Source organism: Phalacrocorax carbo, chromosome 4, assembly GCF_963921805.1.
Source record: "Phalacrocorax carbo chromosome 4, bPhaCar2.1, whole genome shotgun sequence".
Taxonomy (NCBI): domain Eukaryota; kingdom Metazoa; phylum Chordata; class Aves; order Suliformes; family Phalacrocoracidae; genus Phalacrocorax; species Phalacrocorax carbo.
This window is the reverse complement of record NC_087516.1, coordinates 48,617,829-48,645,293: the sequence shown is the minus strand read 5'-3', so window position 1 is coordinate 48,645,293 and position 27,465 is coordinate 48,617,829. Positions and strand designations below refer to the sequence as shown.

Sequence of the window (27,465 nt, the reverse complement as noted above, 5' to 3'; positions counted from 1 at the left end):
ATTGTTATTTGGCAATTTCTGCCAAGTCAATTTATAGCTCTTTACAATAAGATTCCTCTTCTGGGAATATTTTCCTTGGACAACTAATTACAAAAACAACCCTTTTTTGACAGAATTTATAAATGCAGGATAAAGAAAGATAACACCATTCTGACTCATCTGAAAATCACTATTGTGTTTTTTTTTTCCTATTTTTGAAGTCTTTATAGCATTTGGACAATTCATGACAGATTTCTGCCTTGAATTTATGCACCACGAGGAAATGCTGTTATCAAGCAGGCAATACTGAAACACAGAACTCTAAAAGTTATTTATATAATTGCACTTATTGTACATTCTATTTTTTTTTCCGCAAGAGCTCATCTATTCTTCTAGTTGAATATATTTACCTATTCTGTCCTTCATCAAAGCACACAATACCATGTCCTGAGCCCTTTGAGAAAAAGAAGTGCACAAAAAAGGTTGGCCAGGTAATATTACATAGAAGATTATGTAAGAACATGGTGCTAGAATCACTTTTAATATTAAAAACACTATAATGGATGACCTGGGGCAGGGTTAGGTATGAAGAAAATTCTTAAATTCTATAAAATCTCAGGTTTTGACTGCTTTACAACTTTTAACCCCTTTGCAAAGATGCAGCTATAACTGAATAAAACCTGATAACATAAATCCAAAGGTAAACAGTCCATGACAATTCCTATTTCTTTCCAAATGCAGAATTACTTTCAATATTAATTTTAGCACTATTCTAGGTTGAAGTATAATAAGCATCTGGTACAAGGTAAGTAATTTATATGTTCTTTCCCAACATAAAAAAAAATATTTTAACATTGGGTTAATAAACCTCTAATTACTGGTGTAGGAAGGACTAGAACACTCTGAAGCATCTCAGCAGAGGCAAACAGGAACCAAGTCAGACCCAAAAAAAGCATCAGTTTTGAAATCCTTTGACAACATAATATAGTTGTTTCTGCAGAAACCCTAAATTACTTTTTCTTTTATGGGCTCCCAATCCCACTAGTTGCGTTCTTAATTTTTGTCACTTGCTATAGAAAGACTTTGATCATGTGCTAAATGATCTTACAGTAAGTGGGTAGGACTGCAAGTAGCAAGATACAGAATAAGGAATTTATCCTCCAGAGTCTCTCTCATTTTGATGGGTTGCCTTTGATCCCACAAAGACTGGATTACAACTTTAAAGTCCGTCCTAGCAGTGGGTGGATCACCTCTGGAACTGACCAGAGAACAAAGCACATTCCAAAGAGAGAAATTGCAGGACCTGGCTTAAAACTCTGAGCTGCAAATCAGGGACTTCACAAAAAAAAAAAAAAAAAGAAACCTGACACTTGTGCCAAGCCATCTGACAACCACAGAATTTGGGAGAGCATTCAGCTCACTTGCTTTTTCGTCTGGTTGTCCAGCCTCCAGATTCCCCTTCAAGATCACCAGGTTTGTTCTTCAGCATCCACTATCAATCAAAGAGTTATTCCTTGAATCGTATTCTGTTTTGCCTATACATTGTGCAAATGACAGGAACTGTTTAACTTTTATGGGAACATAACAGAGAAAAGAATCTGGCCCTCCGTTCCTTAGGGCAACTTAAATACTGAGGATGCTTTTACAGTGTTGAAATACTTCAAAACGGAGGAATCAGAAGACGAAAAAGTGAGAAAAGCATTCAAGATGTCTACAATAAAAGAATGAGAAGGAAATAGAAGAAGTTAAAGATTTATTTTTCCTTTGGTGAAAGCCAGCAGAGAATTCTTGAAATTCTTCAAGCTACATTGAGCTACATCTTCTAGATCTAAATGTGAAACTGTACAGATTTAAGCACATGCTTCCAAAAGCATTTCAACTACTGGCAATTTCTGCTCCCACAGGAAGGCTACCTCTTTTCTTCTCATTCCTTTACATCTTCTACAGTGTCTTCATCAAAGTTGTTTCTGACTTGTAAATTTGGTTTCTGAGTAGTGAGTTTTGTGAAAATCATAAAGCAACAGATTTGTTGTGGAGGGAAGAGTAAAATGATGTAATTTTCACATTGTGAGCACCCTTCCATGTATCTAAGAGAACCGCCCTGTGTGAGAATTCCCACTGAAGCACTAGGGGAGGACTGCATTCAACTGAATTATTCCCAGATGGCTAAGTTACAGTTTTATACTTACAGATATTGAAAAGAGGGAAACCTTGTAGATGATGCCAAGAAGCAGAAAAGAAAAAAAGTGGGACTTCTTTCTCCTGTGTCCAATCACAGAAATGGGCCCCTGGCTTGAAAGTCTTTTGGGGGAGGGAACAGTTTATATTGTGTTTGCATTGCAGCACTCTGACCAGGAGGAACATCCATAGGAAAAAAACAATTAATTAAACCACCAACAATCCATTTAAAACAACAAAGCCTGTTGGGAAAGTTCCTGGGGAGGAGATACCACTGTTTTATTTGGGGCGTTTCCTCCAAAGTTTCCACAGAAAACCACCCAGATTTTAGGGTCTAATACATAACATCCGGTGACTGATTCAGCCCTTGGGCCACAGATGACACTTTGCAGATTTTTAACAGCCAGGAACTTGGGATCCAGCTATGGTAGCTTCATTTCCACAGAGGACTCAGACTCCAAACTCTTCCCCAAGTCGACTCTTCTCCCCCCAAATAAACTATGAATCTCCCAACTGGAATTAACCTGCTCAGAGTCAAAGATACTGATAGGCTTAATGACCCTCCTGGGCTGCAAGCAACAGATTTAATTCCATTAAAAACCCAGGAAGCTCTTCCTACCTAACTCTCTATGACTAAAAAAAAAAAATCACTGTCTGTGGCTGATTATTAGATATTCCCCTTTAAGAACTGTGTAAAAAGTTCTGCAAATCATTTTTAGAGGTTTCTAAATGCATTATTTATAAGTTCCTTTCCTCTCCCAGAATTCTTTATAGTTGGAATTGTAGCATTAATGGAGCTTGGCTCTACAGGCAGAGACAGAAATAGAAACAGTAAAACTTTAAAACTTAACTAAAATATTTTACGAATAAGCTGCTGTAAAATATCAGGCATCTACAGAGCACACTGTGGTGTGAAATACTCTAAAGGCCTTATTGTTGCTTCTTGGAGATGACCTACATAACTCTCTCACACCATCTTCACTCAGAAATACTCTATCTTTCCAAATGCACGCTGCAAAACTTGTTCAGACCACATTCTGAAAATGTTACAATCTTCGTATATATCCCATATACATATCTTTCTTACTTTCACATCTCTAAAATGGAGTGAGAAGATTCAGTAATGAAACATTTAGTAGAAAAATGTACTTTAAGTCATCTGACTACAGCTCCCCAATTTGAGTTCAATTCCCAAAACAGTTTTTGGCAGGAAGAGATACTGGGGGACGGGGAACAGAGGCAGGGAATTAGAGGAGGAAAAAGAAGTAGACTCATGAAATTGGAAGCTTAAATAAAATGTGCCTGCCTTTGAATTTTCATGCATTATTTATTAATTGTGATATCTCTACTACATTTGAAAATACCTTGATGAAAATTCAAACAAAATATTTTAAAATATTTCAATCCCTGGGCAAAATTTGAAACAACTCTATTGATCCAAAATTCACATCAAGAAACAGTAGTTCTAGATAGCCTAATGGATTAAACAGAGCTCTGTGAGTTATGGTGCCTTTACTGAAGTCTCTGCCAATACTCACGATCCTGGACACCACCATCTGAGTACATTCTCTTTTATATTTGCATTCATGCTTTATGTGACTTTTTCAAACACTAGTAGTTTCTTGCTCTGTGCAAATCAAGGTAAATTCTTTCTTCAAATACAACTGTGTGAAGCACTATTGATTCAAAAGTGTTTAATACATCTTTCTGGTTGGTACTACTGAAAAAACATGAAGAACCTCCAACATTATTGATGGACAATAAGCATTACTCAGTTCACTAGTAAGTGAATGGAATGGTAATGGTACTAAGGTCAGCGAACACATACAAGGATGAATATGGCTGAATTGACAGCTGGGGTATTTTGCATTCAAGAATCAAATAAGAACTGGCCGCAAACACTTCAGGTCTACAAATGTTAAGTTGCAATAATTTTGGTGTTGTAAGAATACTGGAATAACAAGTGAATTTGATTTATTTCAAGATGCTGAAAAAGTAGGTTCTGATGAGAGCCACAAAAATTACTCATGGACTAGAGAAAAAGACTCATGGTGTGATAGTAGAAAAGGACAATATTTTTAGCAGGTAAAAGAAGAGAGTAATACAGATTTGGTTACAGTGAGCAATCATATCAGAAATTCAGGTGCTCCTTAATCTAGAGCAGAACAAGGTATTCTAAGAACCAGTAGCTTGAAGATGAAGTTTGACAAGTTCATATATGAAATTAATCCAAATTCCTCTTATAAACTGACCAAGCTCTCTTCCAATCAGGCTTGTTTCTGTCACTGGCTCTATTCAAAAGTATCAAACAATCCAGAAAAATCTATCTGTCTCTACCAATGATCTCACTCCAGCTCTGTTCTTCCCTTTTTAAAGGTAGCCTTTTGCCCTTTCTCTAGTAATGCTCTCCCCACTGCACTATTCATCTAACTGACAATATACTCTGCAATAAATGTATAATGTTGCAATTCTAGAATTAACTCTTACTTGGCACTATGTCAAATGCTTTTCTGAAACTTAAATGCATGAATTCCATTGAATTTATTTATTACCTCCTCAAAGATTGCAGGGTTTGGGCACGTGACCTACCCTGAAACCAATGAACAATACTATTGCATTTGTGTGTCATGATTTTTCTCTAAAGGTGATTCTAATCTAATGGAGGTAACTGTTCGAGGGTTGTGTGAGTCACCTTATTTTCCCCTTCTTAGTAGGGGGACTCCACCATGACTTTATAGCGGCATGCTCTCATCCCTTCCTTGATGAAATTATTTAAATGTCATGCCATACCATGCTGCTGAGCATGCTAATGCCACGTACTCATACTCTTTCACAATCTTAGGACAAGGACCATTCTTTCCCCTCTATTTGAGCACATTAAGATCTTTGAGGTATGTATTCACCTTATGCACGGGCTCTTTTCCTTCTCTGCCCTTACTATTAGCTCTATCTTGTCATTCATCTCATGGTCAACATCATCACTAGCTTTACTCCAAATTAAGGTTAAAAATGCTTTCACTTGAGCCAGGAAAGATTATTTTTAACCTCTACCTCATTTTTCAGGGGTCCTACTTCTTTTCTTCTTTTTTTATGAGCAAAGAACCTTTGGCAGTTTGATGTAATTTTCTTAAGTCTATTCACTGACTTTTTGCAAACCTTACACTTTGCCTCCTTTAAAACATAAACACTTCTTACTGGACAGTCTATGCCCAGGTTTTTTTGCCCTGGATAATCTTTGCTGTCCAGTCAGTTCCAGCTAATGTTCACATCTTTGGCTTGATACAATTCTAAACTTCCTCAGCATTCAGACTGCTGGGTCCCAAGATCTTCACCTCTATATTTATGAAAGTTTGCTCTTTGAAGTCAGTAATCCTATAATTTAGCTTATGTGACACAGTAGGGAATACGATCAAAGCTATTTTGGGTAGTGTAGCTATGTCAGTGTGATGTTCCACTTGAGCTAATATACTTTGAATCTGTTAGCTGGAGCAAAGCGTGTGGCAGTACAGCTTCAGACATTCAAATCAGTCCATTCAGAACTAATCTGGTGTGCTGGCTAGATACTGTCTATAGACATAATTCTTAGTTATAAACCTATTTCTTCCTTTTATCTGAACAAGTTTGTATTTCTTTAATTTGAACAAAAGTAACTCTTGATTACAGATATAAGTTTGTTTCCTATAGTCAAGTCTTCCATAGTGTGTTAATTACTTACCAAAATAAAAATTAACATAGATCACCTTTTTTCATTAAAGGTGTGAATAAATATGTTAGCTCTATATGGTCCTAGCATGATTAGTAATATCTGTTCACTAGCCATGGATATATTATTACAGAGAAATATTCCAGCAGTACAATTATATAAAATCCTATGTGTACATATATATCTGTGTCTAAGCCACCTTAGAGACTACAGCAGGCTCTGTAACCAACCAAAACCAAAAGGAGCTCTTTGACCAGCTTCTCCCAAAGTGACAGTAATGCAAAGCAACTTATTTTTGCTGTCCCTTCCCATTTCTTTACAGCCTAGCACATTAGTAATGCATGGTGCTACCAAATCACCTTTTGCCTTTAGTTCTGCTCTCCCTGGAGAGCACACATTTTTTTTGTGATCCCCGGTGTTCCAATTGCAATTATTATACTTGATTTCACATCCTGCATGAGCAGTTGAAGTTTCACTGTGCTGCAAAGTATCCTTCTGAGAAACATAGAGGAAACTCTGTTGTGTCTGTCTAACCTCATTCAATACCATACCTGACCTTTCATCACCCACTGCATCATCTACCTGATTACTATTCTTGGTGGTAACACCTCTTTCTTAGCATAACAGAGTTACAGAATAACTTGGGTCAGAACGAACCTCTTCAAATCTGTAATTCAACCTCCTATTCAAAGGAGTGCAAGCTTCAAAGCTAATCGTTTTGATCAGGGCCCCATTCAGTTCTGCAGACCTCCAAATTTCTTGTCCATTCCCCTTGACTCTGTGACTTCCTCCCTTATCCCCTCCCCACTCACCTGATTTTTCTCTTCTGTGTAACAGAACCAGGCTTGAGAAGCTATGTGCGCCATCCCTTCTCTGCACTGTCTTCTCTTGTCCTTTTCTCCTTGACAGATCAGCAGAACTCTGCTGAAGGTCATCTAGGCTGCAAGGTCTTGAAGCTTCAACCTCTCATCACCATTCTTGATGGGCTCCAGCAGACAGTTTCTTTTGTTGTGAGACTGCAGGTGAGCAAAGGAAGCTTTTTTGCTCCTCAGAGGTTATTTCTCAATGTCAGGTCTTTAACATGTAATTCTGTCCCTGTGAGGCAGCATAACACTGTCTTCTGAAACAGCTGAGCTGGCAGGCACTAGGTTCTTATTAACAGGGAGTCCTCACTAACAGAGATCTTCTCCATGCCTGGATGTATCTTTGCTCTTTTCAGCTGCAGTTTATCCCATCTTCCCATCTCTGTCATAGACTTTCACATATCACCCTCTTTGTTCATTGCCTGGACTCACAACATCTCTGCTTAGAAGCGACGCAGTAGACAAATGTAGACACATTTCTCAGAAGCATGTAGTCAGCAGTCACTGGAAGGATTTTGCTCAGATTGTTCATAATGAGTTTCTCTCTTAGGAAGAATATCCCAAAATTTACCTTTTTTATGATTTTTTTGAGGCAGGGTTTTTTTGTAAGTTGGGCAGCTCAGTGGCTGATGGGTTTTTTGGTGTTCTACCAGTCCCCACTATTGCCACAAAGCATCACCGATTCTGTCATGGGATACAGTACTAGGCACTTTTGTTTACACATGTGAGCATTATCATTGCTACAGAACAAAAGAGCTGTAACAAAGGAATAGCAGCTCTACGCTCCCCAAAGCACTACTTAGCAGTCTTGACTATCACAAGGTCTTCCTAAGCAGTTAATGTCTCAAGCAGGCGGACAAACTGGACATGCCTTACCTCAGTCTCATGTTTTAAAATTCAATTATCAAGATGCCCTCCTTGCTTCATCATTTCATCTTTACACTACTTGCAGTAATCAAATTTCCTTGTTGCTTTTTGTTTCCATGGTATAAACATCACTACTTAACTCAATTTAAGTCACAAAATACCTCATTAAACCCCATCCAGAAACTGTTGGTAAGAGGAGGCTTGTGTTACTAAACCCTTATTTATTTCTAATTATAATGCTGGAACATACCACATTCTTTTAATAGTCGACATTCATACCTTGGCTTTACACCTTAACTGATTAGGGATCAGAATCCCAAATTTTCAGTTATTAAAACTAAGTTACAAGAAACATATGAGGGATAAAAATGGTGGACACTGGAACATTTTAGCTAGATATGGAAAAAGTCTGGAGGAAAAGTGGGTGAGTTCAAACTTATTATTGATCAAGCACAGTTTATAATATTCAGCAACAAATTTATATGTAGTTGTCTGCAATTCTGCAGAGAATGGAGTAAGCTGCTGAAACTTATCAATCTTTACTCAGTGAATGTGTGATCAGCCAATGGCAAAAGATGTCCATTAGTATGACAAAAGCCAAAATTCGAAGTGCAAAAGCTATATGACTGTGGAGTTCAGCTTAAAATTGGAAAAAACATACACCTCAAAAAAACCCACAACCGCCCCCAAACCCAATAAACTCAACAACCACTCAACAAATGCTAAACCCTTCTTGGCTACCTTAATGTTAACAGTTATTAGGATCATCCTGAGGACTAGTTCTACCCAGCACTTGACCTCAGGTGAAGTGCTCACAAGACAAAGACAAGTAGAGAAATCCCTGTTTGAAGGCATGATTATTCTGTGCATTCAGAAGAAAGCAGCAGCAAACCAGGCAGCAGACTGCAGTTTACCTAGAAGTAGAATGAGGAAACAGTAAGTGACCTTTCCCTTACAGACCTTCTCAGACTTCTCTAAATGTCCCTTCAAAATAAGCAAATAAAGCAAGGCTTGCATCAATCAACATGAAGTGTAGAGGAACGTCCCCTCCAAATCCCTACCCGACCCCCCCCCAGCCCTCCACCCCATGCTGGTTCTACTGTCTTTTCCAGGCCCTTGATTTCCCTTCTTTTAATGCTCCTTCCTGCTGGTTTACAGCCCCGCGCACCGGGGATTCAGCTCTCTGCTGCCAGTGACTTTTGTTACAGTACTAGGGAGGTACACATGTTATCCATTTCTTCCAGGTGCATTTTTTATTCAAGTCCCACTGAAATCAGTGGAAGAAGTCTTTGGGTGTTGGATCAGAAATCCAGTATTTTCAGACCTTCTGAAATTAAATGAACCCTACAGTTTGTTAAAAGGGAGATGTGGAAATGAGTCTACACCCAGCCAGATGGGGCTTGAGACAGGAATTTCTGAGGTCAACACAAGCAGGTTTGACTTGCTGCTCACTTCTTTTGGTTATGACACCAGTAACAGCATTTTAGAAACTCTCTTGAATTTCCCATTTGAAAGTTTTCAACAAATACCCTAGGCATATATAAGTAATAGCAAGGTATTCCCCCAGGCTGGGCTAGTGAGTCGGCATCTAGCACCGTCCCTTCTCAAATGTCACCCTCATGTAACCGCTGCTGCTGGCTGACCGGCTCTCACAATCAACAGCTCAACTTCTGTCTTCTGAGAGCTCTTCATAGGCAATTAACATCCAGTTTTAGGCAAGGCGACCAGGATTGTGTTAAATACTCTAAGCTTTAAAACATGTGTTAAATGTAAGATTATTTTCAAGCGCATAAGGTGACATGGACATGACTGACAAATTTAAATGTAGCTTGCAGTGTGGTAATCTTTTGTTTTGAACGTAATATTCAGGAATTTTCAGTTTTCTGATTGTAATGAGATTTTCAACTGACATTTTGAATACCAGAGTGGGTTGCGCTTCAGTCCTTTACCATGATATCTGCATTTTCAGGCATGTGGTTTGGCATCTGATGCTTCATCTGGCACAGGACTTGTTTGGGTCACTCAAACATTTATATAGTAACGGGGCAGCAATTTTTATTTTTGTGACTATTATCAGCCGAAGGATTTGGTATTTTCTACTTTGCCCAAGTAACTCATACATGTCAAGAAACAGAATTATTTCACAATTCTAGCCCACCCTGATGCCTCTCTCTGTTCCTTACAGATGCTTTTCTATGCCATTTTATATATTTTAGAAGAAAAGCACCTGACGTTTTATGAGGAATAGCCCTAGCAGCAATGTAAAGTGCAAGTCTAAACCAGAAAGTTTTAGATACTCTATTTTCCTTTCTATAAGGCTCCTTTTCTTTTGCTTAGGCATCCACATTTTTTCCAACATTTAAATAATGTTTTTTGTAAATACATAAAAATGTATTTATGGTGGAATTTTCAAAGCCACCAAGAAGATTTGGATGCCAGACTTCAGCTCTTTTTAATGAGACCTGAACATCCAAATCCATACGCAGATTGAATATACATTACGCTTTGTATATGTGCTAGTGGAGAGCTAGCAGAGCTAGCAGCTCTGCAACACCCAAAAGTATGCTCAATTTGATTCTGCAACACCTTAGTTATTCCAACCAGATCATCTACAGTGAACTGAGCCACATATTGCCATAGTGAGTTGGTTCTGTTGTGCCAGATACTAAAAGCAAGAAGCTGCAAATCTATTTCACTTGCAAAGTAAGCCAAATTCTAAATATAAACCTCCTACCACAGTATATTCAATTACAAAGTTGCAAATGCCTCCTACTCCAATTAGCATTTTTACAGGATTTTAGGGAACACAACCCTCCATGCTCAGTGAACTGGTGCCAGTTTCCTCTCTGCAAGGATTCCCCTGTGCCCTTCACTCTGAGAGAACGGTTTTCAAGGAGCGACGTAGACAGCACAGATTGGGAGGGGGTCTAATCTCAATGGCTCTGCACACCTATGGTGGTCAACTGGATTGCCAGTTGGCCTTTGACTCCATGAGCTGTAGGAGTATAAAGCCATACAGGCACAATTACCATTCTGGTGCTAGCTGATGTTCTAGGAATACTTTTTTTTTTGCCAGGGCAGCATTTTTTTGGCTTATAGGCCTCCCAAACAGAAGAGTTAAACGTAGTTCTTCAGGAAGTTACATGTCAGTTAAAGAAAACAAGTGACATAGAGCACAGAGAACTGATGGTAATGAAATATAGATAGTAGGAATCGGCAGAGCAATAGACTTAGTAACAAGGGTTCGTTTTTGCTGGAACTATTTTTATCTAAACTACTTTAGGAACAATTCCTGTCTTCAGCTGAAGATAAAATACAAGCTAAATACAGACTTGTGTAGGTAACTAGTGTTTTCAGTATCATTTTAGAAAATATGTACATATATTTTTATAATCTGTAAGTGATGGATTCCTTAAAAATATGAAGGTTTTTCCTCTTTGCACAGGAATCTGCTTGAACGTCAGTTTAATGATTACTACTGGTAGATGGAATTTTGATATCCATTTGGTAGTGATTTACACCAGTGTTTTCAAGGCTGCCAACAAGCAAATCCAGAAGGCAGGCAGCCAAAATTCCAGAAGAGACAACTGTCTTTTATTTTACAGCTTATGCATTTTGAGCTTAATATGATTTTCCACTAACAAGTTCTGTACCTTCTCCAAAGTGCTAAAACTGGTGTGCAGAATTGCAAAGTAACACAGCGTCTTCAAGGCAAGCTAATATTAAACTCATGGTAAATTATAGAAGTTATACTGTTTACTTAGGGAAAAAACCAGTAAGGTTGAAAGAACTACACATGATCTACTGCAGACACTTGTTTCAATGGTCACATTTTTAAGCTTGACTATATATGAAACAACAATCTATCAGCTAAGTGGTGTTTTCCATTCGATACAGAATGAGGAAATACGTAAGAGACAAGGAAAAGATTGCTGTAACACTTAACAGGAGCGCAAAGTATGCACTGGTTATCTCATGCACTTGATAAACAGGATGCAAGTCAGATCTAATCTTTCCAGAAAGGCATCAAAACCAAGGTGCATTTGAAGGTGTAAAAAGGGCACAAACAGAAACAGGGTTTTCTCATTTTTCAAGCAGAACTATAGGAAGTGGGCATACATTAGCATGGTGAGGTAAGGTTTTGTGCTAAATATGGTGACTGAATGCTTTCTAATGATTTCTAATGCTAATTGTATTCTATCTGCATCAGCAATATTAGTGAAGGAAAAGCTACTCATCCATTAGCTTAGGCTCTATACATGAAATGAGGCCCCAGCTGCCACTTCATATCCATCAATGTGAAAGATAAACAAGTTTTGCTGTGTAAAGCATTTGTTCTTCCACAGATCACCTGTTGGAAAGATGACCCCTATCAGGACGGTATGTGGTCATTGCTCCTCAGAGCAATATCTGCCACTTGACCATGACCACCTGAAACTGAAATCAGATTAGCCAAGTTGTTGACTATATGGAAATGGTAGTTCTGTGTGCCATGCCTGTCTCCTGAAACTATTACTGCACAGAACTCAACACCACAAAGGACACCTCTCATTCTATTAGAAATTACAAGTTAAGATGTCTAAGTCAAAACCGAACAGGCTGTAGATAGCATAATGTTAACAGGTGGAGAAGAATATTAATTCTGAAATAATGGCCTTAAACTGGTACTCCATATGCAGATATGAACTGGGAATGACGCCTCTTGGCTTTCCTCTTCCTAGCACAGGTTTTTGTCTGACTATAGAACTTATCATCCTCTCTCCTTTCTTAGTAACATTTGTGTATCCTGATGAATTCTTAAGCTACATCTCGCTTCATACTCCACAGCACTACAAAGAACAAATGCCAGTTTAAAAGAAGCACTCTTTCATAGCACCATGGGTCCTCTTGCATGACAGTATGGTGCAGGGGTAGCCTTAGAAACAGGATCTTATTCAAAGACAAGTTATGAGCCCACAGACTTCAAATTTTGACATGCATAACCAAGGAAACAACAAAAAACAATGCACACATGACGCTGATCCCACAAAATTACTCAGTCTAACCGCACTGTATGCTTTTCCTCCACCTGCTACGACCTGTACAATATATACCAGTATACACATCCAACTTGTAACAGACTCCCAGGCGCCAATTAGACCCTTCCCTATAGCCCAGTTTTAATACACAATGCAAAAGACTGTTAAATATACACTGAAGAGAAACCAGAGTTACTCTAGATGTATTTTCTGTGTATTTTATTGATCTGATAAAATATACAAGCATACACAGCAGTATAAGCATGTGCATGTGTCTGGATATACATACATACACAAAATGCCATATGTATGATACATATAACAAACAAGGCCAGGTTATCTGGTCTTGCAGACATATGCCTAGCACAGGACCAACTACCAGGGTGGAGGCATACAAGTCCTTCAGGACTGTAATACTTTCCATCCCTACAGCTGCCTGGGGACCAGGACAGCTTCTGTAACAGGACAGAAAGACGATAGGTATCTATTTTAGATCTAGTAATAGACAAGATGGTTGCTTTTATCTTACCACTGGTTATTCTGTTTTCCAAGGGTGATCCATTATTATTCAGATAATCATGACTCATTGGCTTTACACCAGGACATAAATGAAAGGTGCACAGAAACTTCTAAGTGGGATTTCACAGCACAAAGGTAGCTAATAAAGCCCTCCAGGGAGCCACAGCAGATGATGAAACTGCAGCAGGCCCAATATGTTGTGACACAGGGGCTGAGATGTGGGAAGTCTGGGCAAACACTCAAGAGCTCAACAGGAATCCTTGCTTTATTCTTTGCCCACCCCCAAACTTGCCATACTTACACTTCTGTCTAGTACCCTCTTCCAATACCACCACAGAAGTGGTCAGAACCCACCAGCATGCTAATAAAGTTTTTTCCACAGTAAAGAATTACTACCATTTATTTGTTATTTACATATTTCATGAGAGAAACAGTCAAATCAGTCAAGTTGGTTATTAGGCACCTGGCTGTGTGATTTACATACGAAACCACAGTAGGTGGGAGCTGAAAAAGGAGAAGTCTCATGGGCTCACAGTGTATTCTGGGAAGAACAAAATGGGTAGTTACCAACTCCGTGGCTACTTTATACTTTAACTTTTTCAGCTCATGAAAACAGAATGAATACTGGTGATGTAGCTCTGACAGGTGTCTTTTGCTTGTTAAACAATAACGAATGCATTTAAACCCATATTTTTTACCACAAACTGCTGTCAGTTAATAACCTTAATCGGAATTTCTTCCTGTGTTGCAAGTTCATGGCTTGGATCAATAAGACATGTTCCTATCATTCTTCCATCAGACATTACTGGAGAAGCAGTAGGCATCTGCATGGTAAGTAAAGAGAGAGAGGGAGAAAAACTGGGGGTCATGGTTGGTGGAGGGTATCCAAGATTATGGATATGGGGAGAACGAGGGTATTTTTTAAATGCTTGCCCTATTATATTTGGCATTCGTGGAGGCACTGTCCTTATGCCAGGCTGAGCCACAGATGTTATCAAGGGAGGAGGGAAAACAAGAGAATTATTCTCCTTAGGGAAGCTATGAATGTGCACGTTTTCATCTTTCAGTTTTGCAATATCATTAAACACTGAGGCAAGAGGCTGAAATCTGGGTTCCCAGCTGAGCACATAATCCCAGCTATAACCACCTCCAAGATCTTCATCAGAAGGGCCAAGAGTTGGAAGTGAATCATACCCAGAGTCCTGCCTATCTGACATCGAGACATATTCTCTTGCGAGGTCTGTCATTATGTCTTTCTCTTTTATTCCAGTTTTCTTAAGTGTTTGAGACAACATTTTGTTATGTGCATAGACTGTATCACAGGCTGCTTCTCTGCCTTCTCCTTTACTGGCCTGCATGCTCTCCATGTTTTGCATGGCAGCCATGACATCTGTTTCTCCAGACTGACAGGAGAGCTGATCAGACTCTCTTGGGATCCCTGAATCTGGCACCCGTGAGCCACTCTCGCTCAGCACTGAGCCAGCACTCTTTCTGCAAGGATGCTCATTGATCCTTTTGATTTCCTCATCCTCTGCAGTTTCTCCTTCAGCAGAACCATGGCCACTGGAGTCTGAATGCCTGCAGGGGACACCATCATCCTTCCCCTCTCCAATTCCTGCTAAGCTCAGCCATTCTGCTATGGCACCCATGGGAAGCATACTGCTCTCAGTACTTTGGATTTTCTGGCAGTCCTTATCTTCACTGGCTGAGTTCACATCAGTAGCTGAGGAGGATACTGCTTCTTTTTTCACACAAGAGTTCATCAGATCTTTCCGCTTATGTCTCAGAATAAGTGCAATAAGACTGACTGCAAGCAGTAGGAACACTATCAAGAAGACCGAAACACTAACGGTCAGGCTGTATGCTGACACTATGGGATAACTCTCAGGAGAATTGGAAACATTTACCAAAACAGTGCATATCGTGAACTTTGACTCAAATTTGGGGCTATGAGCTCTTACCAACAATTCCAGGGTGTCATCATTCCTTTTGCTGCCATTTTTCTTTCTGTGAACAGTCTGAGTCAAATAAATGCTACCACTGGTTTGATTCACAGAAAAGAATGGAGATGTTTTTAGCAGGGAGTAATGAACAACTCCATCCAGTCCACCATCACTGTCTGATGCTGTCACTTTGCCAAGCAACTGGCCTGCTTCGTTCTTCTCAGGGAGATTAAAGAAATACTGATCTTGTGTAAACACTGGGTCAAATTCATCTCTCCCTTCAACATCTACCTGAACCGTAATGGTGGCCCGTGAGTCACCTTTGTCTTTTGCTTGGATTATGAGACAGTACCTATTCTGACTTTCGTAGTCAAACATTTGCTTTGAATGAATATCTCCTGTCAAAGGATCAATGAAGAACATGTCATGGTCTCTAGGAGCTTCACGATGAGCCAAACATGATGACTGGATGGAGTAAGTAAGGTGGCCATAGGAACCTTTATCGAAATCCAGTGCATTAACAGCACACACAAAAGAAAAGGTAGGCAGATTTTCACTGACAATGCAGCTTAGGCTGGGAAACAAAAACAGTGGGGCATAATCGTTGTCATCTAGGACGCTAATAAGAACAACAGAAAAAGCCACGTTTTTCTCATCAGCTCCTCCATCTGTGGCTTGGATGATCAAAGTGAATTTCATGGTATCCTCATAATCCAGAGTTTTCATCAAATCCACTGATCCCGTTTTCCCATCCAAGCGAAAATGTCCCCTGTCATTTCCAGAGATCAAAGCATAAGTGATCTCTGCATTAGTGCCTGCATCGCAGTCATTTGCTGAAACTTCAGTGATGTGACTACCTACAGGGATGCTTTCTTTGACATGAATGTGGTACTCCGGGCTGCTAAATACTGGAGGATTATCATTAACATCCAGTACAGTTATTAGCACAGTAGCAGTTGAATTCAAGGAGGGTGTTCCACGATCAGAGGCAAGGAGAACCAAACAGTGAGAAGAAGCTGTTTCCCTGTCAAGAGTATTGCTCAAAATAAGATTGCCAACAAGCTTGTAGGATGTTTCTGACTCCACAACACTTGTTTCCACAGAGAATAAATTGTCAGAATTCCCATCAATAATAGAGTATTCAACATATGTGTTTTCACGTGTCCAGTCATAGTCGATGGCTGAAAACATGAGGACACTTTCTCCAGCTGAGGCATCCTCGCTCACGCTGAGATTGTACAGCACCCTTGTGAACTGGGGGGCATAGTTATTTAGGTCTTCTATGTGCACCTCTATGGAGGTAACTGCACTCAGAGCAGGACTGCCACTGTCCGTGGCCTCTATCAGGAGCTGGATAATGGGAATCTTTTCCAGCTGGGTCACTGGTCCTGTAGCAAACAGTGAACCTGAAAATAAAATAGAATTAATAAAAACCCACACTCACGAAGGCAAGTAAATGTGTTTTCAAAAGCTGAATCTAGTCAGTCATATTTGGAAACGACTCAATTGTAATGGCTGCACACCTCAAAGTAACTCTGAGACATCAGAGGTAATGCTGCAAAGCCTACCCACAACGATGCAGTACCAAACATATTCCATTTAGACTAGCAAAAACTTCTCTTCCTTGTAACAGGCTGAACAGGCCAACTGCGGAAAGTAAAAGGCAAAATAAAGCTAAGGAAATATAGGCTTCTTATTAGAGGTGGCTATGCCGTGCAAGTTCATTACTGAAGGTCATTAGGTTCTCCTGTTTTGCTTGCAATGCAGTAACAGCACTATAGGCATGTTTGTTATTTAGATAGGTTTGCCAGTAGGTTATATAAATGTGTTATTCAGATTGCTTATCTAAACATGGGCATTGGACTAGATGATCTTTAGAGGACCCTTCCAACCCAACCCATTCTGATTCTATGTTCATAAACCCTCTACTTCTACTTCACTCTTCACGATGTATAGCTAAATACCACAGAGACAAGGCTGTGTGACAAGTTTCTGACCAGTTAAAAACAATCATTAGCCAGAGATAAAGACAGGTTTGTGAATACAGAGTAACAAACAGATAAAACAGAAAACAGCTTTAACTGGCTGAGACATTCATATTTTCAGTGTTTGTAGTTACCATCACCCAACAAACACCGCATTCAAAAATTCACTCCATGTAAACACCTGGGAACAGCAAATCAGTGATAAGAACTAGCTCACTGAACAATAGTTGCATATCATTTTTGCGGTATCTAGTAATCTCTGAAGCTGATATTACCAAAAATTGTATGTACGCATGCATACAGGGAGAGACACACACAGAGTTTTCTACCTCCCGGAGTGTTACAACATTAGGCCAGAAAATTTTAAATGGTAAATCTCTTAACTATTGAAGAAAGTTATGTACTTTGGAGAGAATGTTGTCAATTTAGAAAACTTCTAAATTCCATTTAGGATTATAGGATACCATAAGCTTTCTAAAGAAGCTATCTTAAAAACATATTGCCCAAGCTGTAGAGAAGCTCCATTATGACAGGTTCAATTTATACTGAAAAATAATAAGTATAAACTTAAATTGAATGAAATCTAATACATGAGCTGAAATGTTATGAAACAATGCAAAACGTACAGCAACTTTTCTATTAAATTGCATCAGAGGAATAGCACCTATAGGATGTTGCAACTCGCTGCCTCGTGTATGGTTCAGGGACAAACTGAGAACTCCAGTCTTTGACGCTGTTAGTTCTTCAGTGATAATGGCAGATTTAGCCAAAACATATGGTGGACCTTAGTCACCAAAGGTTTCGAGAACTCAAGTGATCACTGGCAGCAAGTGAGAAAGTGTAATATGACTCTTCAATTTACACTGAAAAAGCTGAAATAATAAACCATGTTTACAGACTCACCATTCTTATGATCAATGGCAAATCCTTCAGAGGAAGAGAGGATTTTGTAGGAAATCATGCCATTGTGCTCCGAATCCCTATCCACAGCGGAAACCGTCAGAACAGTGGCATCCATAGAAATGTGCTCTGGCAAACTCACCTGACATATAAAGCAAAATTACAGTTTTCATAGAGCTTAATAGAAGATTTTGAACATAAAAAATACATTTCCCTTCACTTGATCTAATTAGAAAAAAACCAACCAAACCCCACAGTTCCCAGCTTTGGAAAAAGTTGCACCTACCCATTTTCTTCTGGGACAAAACTATAAAGTTGAGATATTGAAAACGATGCATACAATACAGCCAAAATTTATAGTAAACTTTAAACAGTAGTAAAATCCATCTAGTTATAGCTCCTTATGGCAATGAGTTCAGTGAATCACTGAATCTCTTTTTTCAATAGTATACTAATGGAAGGAATACCTACAATGGACTGCAACTAAAATTGGTTTTTCTCCCTGCTTTCAGAAACACCTTGATTTTTGTACATGGAATGCAGTGTGCAGTCCCCATCTGGAGTATATGACTGACCATTAAAAAACCCAGACACATATACCCTGAAAATTCCAGCACCAGAGGACTTAACCATTACTTGATTATTCCTAGAATTGTGCTTTTCAAAATGTTCCCTTTTAATTCATATAATCTAGGAAACCAAGAAAGTCCTTTCCCTTCTTAAGAGCTTCTATTAGTTGAAGTCCAGATACAGTATTTTTCTGACCAAATTTCCTTCCACCTTACAAACCCAATTTCAAATGAACAGCAGCTACCTTTGTCATAATTTCAAGTGTTAGTTTAAATCATTTTAACAGAGGCATTATATGCATATAATAGCCATATATATATGAAACTATACGTGAAAAGTATAGATATGGAAACACTTGAAAGGACCATAAAAGGGTAAAAAATACAGAATTATAAATAGGGAATTATACGTATCATTGACTGAAAAGACACAGTGTATCTTACTGTTCAAGAAACACATCAAAACATCAGGATTATGGAGAGAGAAGATCAGATGTTTACATTAGCATAAGTCAATAGAGCTATGCTGTTTTGCATCAGTTAATTACCCTGTTTGTAATGTCTCTGATCTACAAAAAAAATCCTATTACTTGCACAAGCAAGTACTTGCCTAAACTGTTCTTCATAATCAGACACATATGAAGGTTGAAGAAAACTTGAGGCAATGTCTAAAAAATCACTTGAGCATTAACAGTGAATTTTCTTTCCAGAACTTAAATCTATGAGTGTAAGAGGGCAATTTACACAAATCCTGACAACTCAGGCACCTGAAAATTTCACAGGTGCCTACAGTCTGTCCCATAGTTATCTAAGTAACTAAACTGTTGTGCCTGCACATGCTCAGAGGTTGAAATTTCTTTACTAAGCCGAATGTTTAGACTTATTTCTTGACTAAATCTGCCTGAGATTTATAAATGAAGCATTATTAAATCCAAGCCTTCTGTGATGCCTCATATTTTTGGCTCTGAGCGCATCCATCACACACAAAAAGCACCCAGTCAAGCAAACAGCTCAGTTCACACAATCACAGAATGCCTGAGGCTGGCGTGCACCTCCAGAGGTCATCTTGTCCAACCCTTGCTCAGAGCAGGGTCATGTAGAGCAGGGTGCCCATGACTGTGTATAGTTGAGTTTTTAATATCTCCAGGGATGGAGACTCCACCACCTCTCTGGGCAACCTCACCTTTCAAGTGGCAGCCTTACTGCAGCCTAACTTCACCTGGAGGTCCAGGCTTTGCCTCTCTCCCATCCCTAACCTTAACTCCAAGCCATTACAGGTGCTGAGCCTTAGCCCAAGCCCCACAGCCTCAGGGCTGATGAAGTCAGGGCAAAACCCTTTTAGCAACCTACCCTTGAGAGCCTTGTATGATATGTGCTCCAACTCCTTTAATCATCTTAGTGGTCCATAGCTGTCCAGAGTTGCTAAAACAGCTTTGTTTCAAAACATTGTTGGACAACTTGACTTCTACAACAGTCTAGCAGTTCAAATGCTCATTCAGAAGCACAAAAGCTGAGCTCTGTACCCTCCTCAGTCTAGTAGGGGATGTTGGGGAGGCCAAAACTCATATCGCTCACTCCCTGGATGAGTGCCATTGCTATAGGGCAGGGCTACACATTACAAACTATATGTGCATGACCTACCATAGGGGCATTTGCCCACCTCTGTGGAGCCGTGTAACTGAAAATGAAGACATTTATGCCATAGTAATAGGCCCAGAATAAATGTACCAACTTGTTTACTGTTTTCTCAGAAGAAGGAAGTTCTAAACACTGGACTCTGCTCCCCAGACTGGTTTGGATTACATCCAATAACTCCTAGTGATGAATGCATGGTGTCTGGAGTACAGCTAGCATTCACACCATTTTCCTTCTGAAGTCAGAAACCATGAACATGAAAACTGAACAATTCCCTCAGTCCTTTTAGCAGAATTCCTAGGAAGGGACTGGGTTTCCCAGAAAAGGTCTGTTCTGTTTCTGCTCAGTAATAGTTTGCAGAGACCTTCCTTCTCAGTCCTCAAATGCATTTTTAAGACAAATTTTGACAAGCATTCCTACTACTTATCATCATATACGGAATACGTCACATGTTGGCTGTCCATTTGCCACGTTCCCACCTGATATGAATCCTGAGTAAACACTGGTGGGTTATCATTGATGTCCAAAACTAGGATGGTGAGTTCTGCTTCTGTCTGATGTACAGAATCTGAAACAATGATTCTGAGCTCATACACAGAAGTTTCTTCAAAATCTAGTGGTTCCACCACCATTACTACACCAGTGTGTTGATCGATGGCGAATTTCATTCCACAATTATTATCATAAATAAAACCAAACTGAAGTGCTGGCCTGGAATCCGCATCACTTGCTGACACCTGAGTCACTATAAAACCAGGCAGGGCATCTGAAACAATAATTTTCAGAGTAAGTTATAGCTAAAAGATGATGTTACAATTTCTGAAGATTTTGCCAATTTTGTAACATTAAATCTTAGACATCTGTAATTTTTCTGTATTAGCTTTTGGTGTATTTTGACTTTGTCTTTTAGAATACAAGCAATATCCAGAAATGCTATAGCAACAAGAGTGGATTTTTTCAAATGCATCTCCTTTATCCCAATTTTACATCAGGTTTTCTTCCCCAGATTCAGTGTAGCCATAACCGTTTCTACACCAGCAACAGGAACTTCCATGGTTTTTCACATATATTTAGGTGACATGAATTTATTGAGCAGTGTCAAACTCCCACAAGAATATTTAACTGAGTCATCAGAGTCCCCCTGGTCTTTGTAGAGCCAGTGACTGCAATTCTAAAGCTTTTCCAGAGGAGAAGGCCACTAGAGAGACACAAGACATCCAGCCAGACCTACATGGCACAAAAATCTTAAGAGCTCAAAGTAGGTTCCTATGAGATTGAGGAATTGGATACAGTCAGCTTTTGTCATGTGCCAAATTGACAGTACCAGGGATTGCAAACTGAACCTATCAGTGATCCTCTAACAAAGCTTGGAGTTAGCAGACACTAAACCATTCCCCATTTGCATGCCTGGGGCATTAAGCCTCAAATGTGTGCTGTGATGTCCTAAAGTAAATGTTCTTAAGCAGAACGCAGAAACCTAAATAAGTGGCCAGCAGTTTACAGCTGCTGTGCATCCATGACTCCTGTACTTGTCATTACCAGTGGGGGCTAAATTTAGGAAAGCCTAAAAAATATATCACTAGAAACACGGCCCTGATATCTTCTGTTAACAGGAGTACTGGAATTTCAGCACCTAAATCTTTATAAATGTTCAGCTGTGTATCTTAATGCATCACATATATGATGTCTGCATTTGAATATGCTGGTCTTAAAATTCAAGGTCTGTAAATGTTAAGCTTATGTCACACAATATACCAGAAGTATGTTGGGATGAGAACTCAGGAGGTCCTGGGTCCTACTCTTCATGACTGTCAACTGGATCAAACGATAGAGCATTTTAAAGCTTTATTCAAATTTATAGAAATTATTTGTTTCATCACAATGAAGTTAAAATGTCTCATTTCTAGAAATGCTGGTTTTAACGCCAAGTATTTTTATTGGAGAAAAGCAGAAATTGAAGATGTCTGAAGAATATGACACTGCAGTCCAAAATTAACAGATTACAGATGTATTTCTGCAGAGTTTGTTTTCCTCTTTCCGAATTGCCTACGGTTTCACTCCAAACTATTCTTAAAAAAAATGACTAAATATTAATAATAATGCTTCTGGGAACAAAAGCAGATCACAATTTACTTTGATATTTCAGTATTAGTATGATCCATTATCCTTTTTACTAGAGTCACTTGGTTACACAAATCACCAAAAGCACTATTGTTGTTTGACAAATCCCAGTCTTAATAAAACTTAGCTGTACTATCACACTTACTTTCTGGGACCTCCACTTCACCTAGTGGTTGGACAACTGGAGCGTTGTCATTAACATCTAACACCTGTATTCTCACAATACTTGTAGCAGAAAGTCTGGGGTTTCCTTTATCAGCAGCTTGTACAACCAACCTACAATTAAAAGAAGCAGTAATTGTCACTACTGGTCAGAAATCACATAATTATCCACCAATGTTATCAGCAGGGGAAAAATTACAAACGAAAAGATTAGCCCTTTATGCTCCTCAGTGCAACTCTTAAATTCCATCTTTCTTTCTGTAAGGTTGACTGTCTGGAATTTTATTTTGTGTCTTGCAGGAAAAATGTCCAGGAGATTCTAGGTGGCAAAAATATAACAAAATCATACAAAGAAAAGGAATTATTCTTCTGTATTCATTTCACCCGATTTCATACCAAATGTAGGTGATTAAACAAGGTAGCAACGCTGTTTCAAATAAAACACATTTCTCCAGCTGGTAATTCAGAGCAGGAATGAAAACTTAAGTACTAAATAGTCCTTTGGAGGAACCTGACTCTCCTCATTGTTTATAAAGGGACAACAGGAATGTGAAAATTGGGTAATATGAAAATATCCAAAGTAATATTCAGCCAAAATGTCTGCAGAGATATAGAACAGGCTTCCTATTATATGATAATTGTAAGTGATAACGTGAAAAACCTGAATACATGCACCATTTGACAGTGGCAAAGCTCCCACTGATTTTAGTGGGACCAGAATCTCACTGCCAGATTAAGAGAGTTTGCCTGTACGCTTCCATTTTACACTTGCATAAAAATGGGTTGTAGATTGTTTTAACAACCTTTTGATTTCCACAAACAATGTCACGAAGAAAATGGTAAGGAATGACCTGATAAACATGGGTAAAGGAATGTTTACTATGTGTGGGAACTAGCTTCTGAACAATACAGAGCAAATGTTTATTATGAGCAAAGATTATTTGGAAGACTTCACCCCTCCCCAGTATTAAAAATGATCCAGAAGAGATTCACTGCATCATTTCTGTGACAGAACATAGGCTGAACCAATGCTCATATTAGGTGAAGCTATCACCATTTGAAGTTGCAAAACTAAATCTAACTCAGCAGATGCTCTAAAAAAAGGAACAGAAAAAAAAAAACCAAACCACCATGCTGTGCGAAAGGATATGCAAGTCAGAGCCTGGCATCTCAATTCAATGCTTTGTGTACTAACAACCGTTTGCATGTTCCATCATATTTTCTGTGTCTCCCTGCAGACATTTTGAATGCTTTATTTTTCCCTCTTTCTTCTAAGTCACATTTTTGGTTTAAAATGTCAAATAGATATTACTTCCTAAATGGTCACATGACAATATGGAGCATTGGAAGGCAGCAACTCAAGCTGTGGACTGCAGTGCTTCAATTCCTGAACCACACCAGCTCTGGTCTGGGTCTCCTTGTGGTTTCTGACACTGACAGAACACATAAGTTGAATTGCAGGCTAGTATTCAATCAGTGACCATGTATAATTCCATATAGAAAGTGTATTTTTTCTAGAATGTATGTAGGTAAGGTATACATATGGAAATATTTTACTAAAAATAATCACCTTCTAAAGTTTCAGGAAAAAACTCTCATAAAAATGTCTTGGCCAAGACATTAAAATTAAGGTTCTGTCAACACTTTCATTATAACTCTTATTATAAAGGACTTAGAACTTCTGGGGATGAAAATGTTCCATTTAGATAAAATAAACAACTCCTTGCAAATTTGAAAGAACCAATGGTAACATTTTGAAATTATACAGGAAAACAGTTTTGAAAGCTTCTTCTGCTATTCACTTTTCAACTAACAATGTACAGATTAGTAACATTAATAGAGAAGGAATATGAAGCTTCAGATTCCTCAAACAGTTAAACTGTTTGTTTTAAATGCTAAATTCCAACATAAATACTGGAATAAATCAGGCTCCCAGTTAAAGACAGATATAAGAATTATTATGCTTTCGTGTTTAATGCTTCATCAACAGTAAACATCCTTCCTTTGAAGGATTTATTCCAGGCATTCTTTTAAAGTACTTGTTAAAAATAAAATGTATTATGCTACTGAAATGACTAAACATCAGAACTGATGTTTTTGATTCTGCAAGAAACAAACTCCAAATGAAGTGTTCTGTATATTAAGTTAAAAATAAGTATTTGCTTTAGGACACTATTATCAAATTACACTGATATTTAAAAATAAAAATCATATTCTGTTGATCTTTTTGATGTGGTTATTCTGATTAATAAGAATTCTGATTGGATGTTTAAAACTTTGAGGCCCCAGAGGATAGGAAAACTTGCAAATACTTTAACTGATGCCACAACCATATGGAAAAAGAAAAAAAAAAAGGTAATTTCTACTGACACATACACAGAAATCTACTTTTTGTAGAGATTGCACTAGATAAAAAAGATGTATTAATGAATCCACATACTCTTATTTACTCTTCAAGGCATGATCTATTTGCTTTTTAATTCTAATTATGGCATGACCTATAAAGAAAAATTGTCATGTTCATTCAATCGTGTTTACTCACAGTTTCTTAGAAAACAGGAAATGACAAGTACAAGATAGTTTATAGATGGAAACAGCTTACAGAAGCGTCTTTATTAGATTATGGAGAAGAAAATTTGAACTACATTCTAATTAAGGAACAGAACTTGTCCCTATTTCTTGGATTTGGCTTGAGTGCTTTCTCTGTCTCTTTATGTATTTATGAAAAATAATTCCAGAGAGGCAATGGCTGTACCATTCTTAATAAACTCAAATCCAGGAACTGTCATTGTTCCTATAGTGAATCATCACGCTCACTTATATCAGTAAGTGTCGCCATTGATTAAGACTATATTCCTTCTCCTGAATGTGAGAAGTATGCAAGAATCCATAGTACAAATGGGAAGCTTTAGTGCTGTTCTCAATGCTGTCTGGCTTGCACCCAGGCTCTGTGGGTAATGGACATCACCAGAAAACCATAAAATACATGAGCAATCTCAAGTTAAAGTGAACATAAAGAAAATACATTTTTATAGGAACCTTGCTTACAAACCTGTAAGATGAAGTGCTTTCATGATCTAGGACTGTATTAGTTGCTAAAATCCCTCGTGCTGAATCAATTAGAAATGTTGCATTTTCGTTACCAGATAAAATTGAGTATTCAGTTTCACCATTCAGCCCACTGTCAAGGTCAGTTGCAAACACCTGTTTGGGAGCAAAATTGAGGCTTAATTTAAAATGGCAGAACATGATTTGAGAAAGAAAAAACCTTATACTACAGTAATCTATTTCTGGTTACTTTCCCTTTGACGGCACAGACTTAAGTGGATCCCCGACATGAGTATCATGTGAGGTCACAAAATCTGCTCATGAATTGCAATAGAATGTACATGAATTCTTTCCCTGAGTAATTTGAAATTCAGCTACATAAAGCACTAGGGCTGATTGTACTCATTTTACACTGCTTATATTACTATAAGGTTGTTGATAGAATGGTGACTCTGTTTAGTGCATAAAAATGCACTCTGTCAGGGGTCCAGGACTGGCTCTTAAAGTATTACTGCTGTACAAACAGACATTATAAAATAATTATTAAGTTTTCAGAGCTTTCATGGTGTAGTTAATTAATTACTTTTAAAAATATGAACCAGAAAAATGTAAAAAGGGCAGAGGCAACTTACAAAACCAACAGAATAAGTAACATTCAACAGCAGTGAACAGGTTTCTCAAAGACTCCTCTGACTCTTTGAAGAGTCGTCTTTGTATTTTTCTGGTTGCTGACAAGCATTATAATGAGTACCGGATCCAAACCATAGCAGAGGCAACCAGTCAGATTGAATAAAGGAAACATAATAGAACGTATTCCGTCATTAAATTTTGACTACACATCTGGGTTGACTGCCTTTTGATTTTTCTCCATTCCTGGACATATGTTTCTCTGAATACAAAGTCCATCAGTTTCTAATAATTTTGCCCTGGAGGCATTTGTAGCTTTCCATTTATTTATTCTCTAAAGGAAGAATATCTTTAGTACCTAACATGACCCTCACTGTGACCTGACTTGCAATGCAAGAGTATGTACTGAGGAAACTATGCGTTCTTCTAGTTCAACTGATGTCTTCTTTTGCTCTAACATGGCCAGCTGGAAACACTTTTGGAGAATGGATCCATTCAGAGGAAGAAGTGTTTGCACATTTAGATTGAGACAAGCTGCTCTTCAGGCATCAAATTTTAAATTGAACACTGGGGCTTGACTCTACCGGTCTGATGAGTTGAAAGTATTCTTTTTATTGCTATAGCCCTTTCAGTAGATGCATTAATGCAAGACTCAGCCTATATTGTAACCAGAACCACAGCTTTGAATGGTATTTTTCAAATTCTTGAAGAGAGAAACAGAAAATTTAAAAAAGAATTTAAATTCCAGCTGCACAACTATTAAGAACATAAAGAATTCTCTTTCAACTTAACAAACCTGACTGAAAGATCTGAAGTGTGGTCTGGAAAAAAGTCATTGAATATTTTAGATATTCAAGCAAAGTAGTAGCAACACCAAGAATGCCACTCTCAATTTTGAAGAGACCTAGCAGGATTATAGTAATGAACAGATTAACCAAACTTCTATTTAACTACAGCACTGGTCTTGGGAAGATGTATTTCCACTTACCTGTATAATGTCTGTTTTAGGACTTTGGCCTTCCTGTACTGACGCTTTGTAATAGCTTTGCTCAAATTTAGGTTCATTGTCATTCACATCTTGTATCAAAACTGTCACTCCACAGAGCACTGAATTCAAGCCATTTTCAGCCAAAACTGAAAAATGTATTTTATTTTTAACTTCATAATCAAGAAACTTTGGCTCTTCTACTGTGATTGTACCTGGTTTATCAAAATAAAATTTAGGAAAAAAAGTCAAGATGTATTATATGTATTACAGAAAACACACACAAATGCAGTTATGAAGTCCCTAATGTATATCATCTCCTTCACTGAACACATGACAGAATTCCAGCAAGCTCCCCACCAT

General features: G+C 38.4%; 1 protein-coding gene across 1 annotated transcript in view; it reads right to left on the bottom strand.

The window, feature by feature from the left end:
* Positions 1-11,460: 11,460 nt before the first annotated feature.
* The window catches only part of DCHS2 (dachsous cadherin-related 2), a 126,447-nt gene continuing 110,442 nt past the window's right edge, over positions 11,461-27,465 (bottom strand). The window contains exons 15-20 of the mRNA XM_064449834.1: positions 27,106-27,317; positions 25,495-25,646; positions 22,426-22,556; positions 20,639-20,925; positions 17,959-18,097; positions 11,461-16,476 (exon numbers count right to left, since the gene is read on the bottom strand). Of these exons, the coding sequence (XP_064305904.1) occupies positions 13,838-16,476; positions 17,959-18,097; positions 20,639-20,925; positions 22,426-22,556; positions 25,495-25,646; positions 27,106-27,317 (3,560 nt within the window). The 3' untranslated portion in view covers positions 11,461-13,837. The remainder of the gene's footprint in view (positions 16,477-17,958; positions 18,098-20,638; positions 20,926-22,425; positions 22,557-25,494; positions 25,647-27,105; positions 27,318-27,465) is intronic.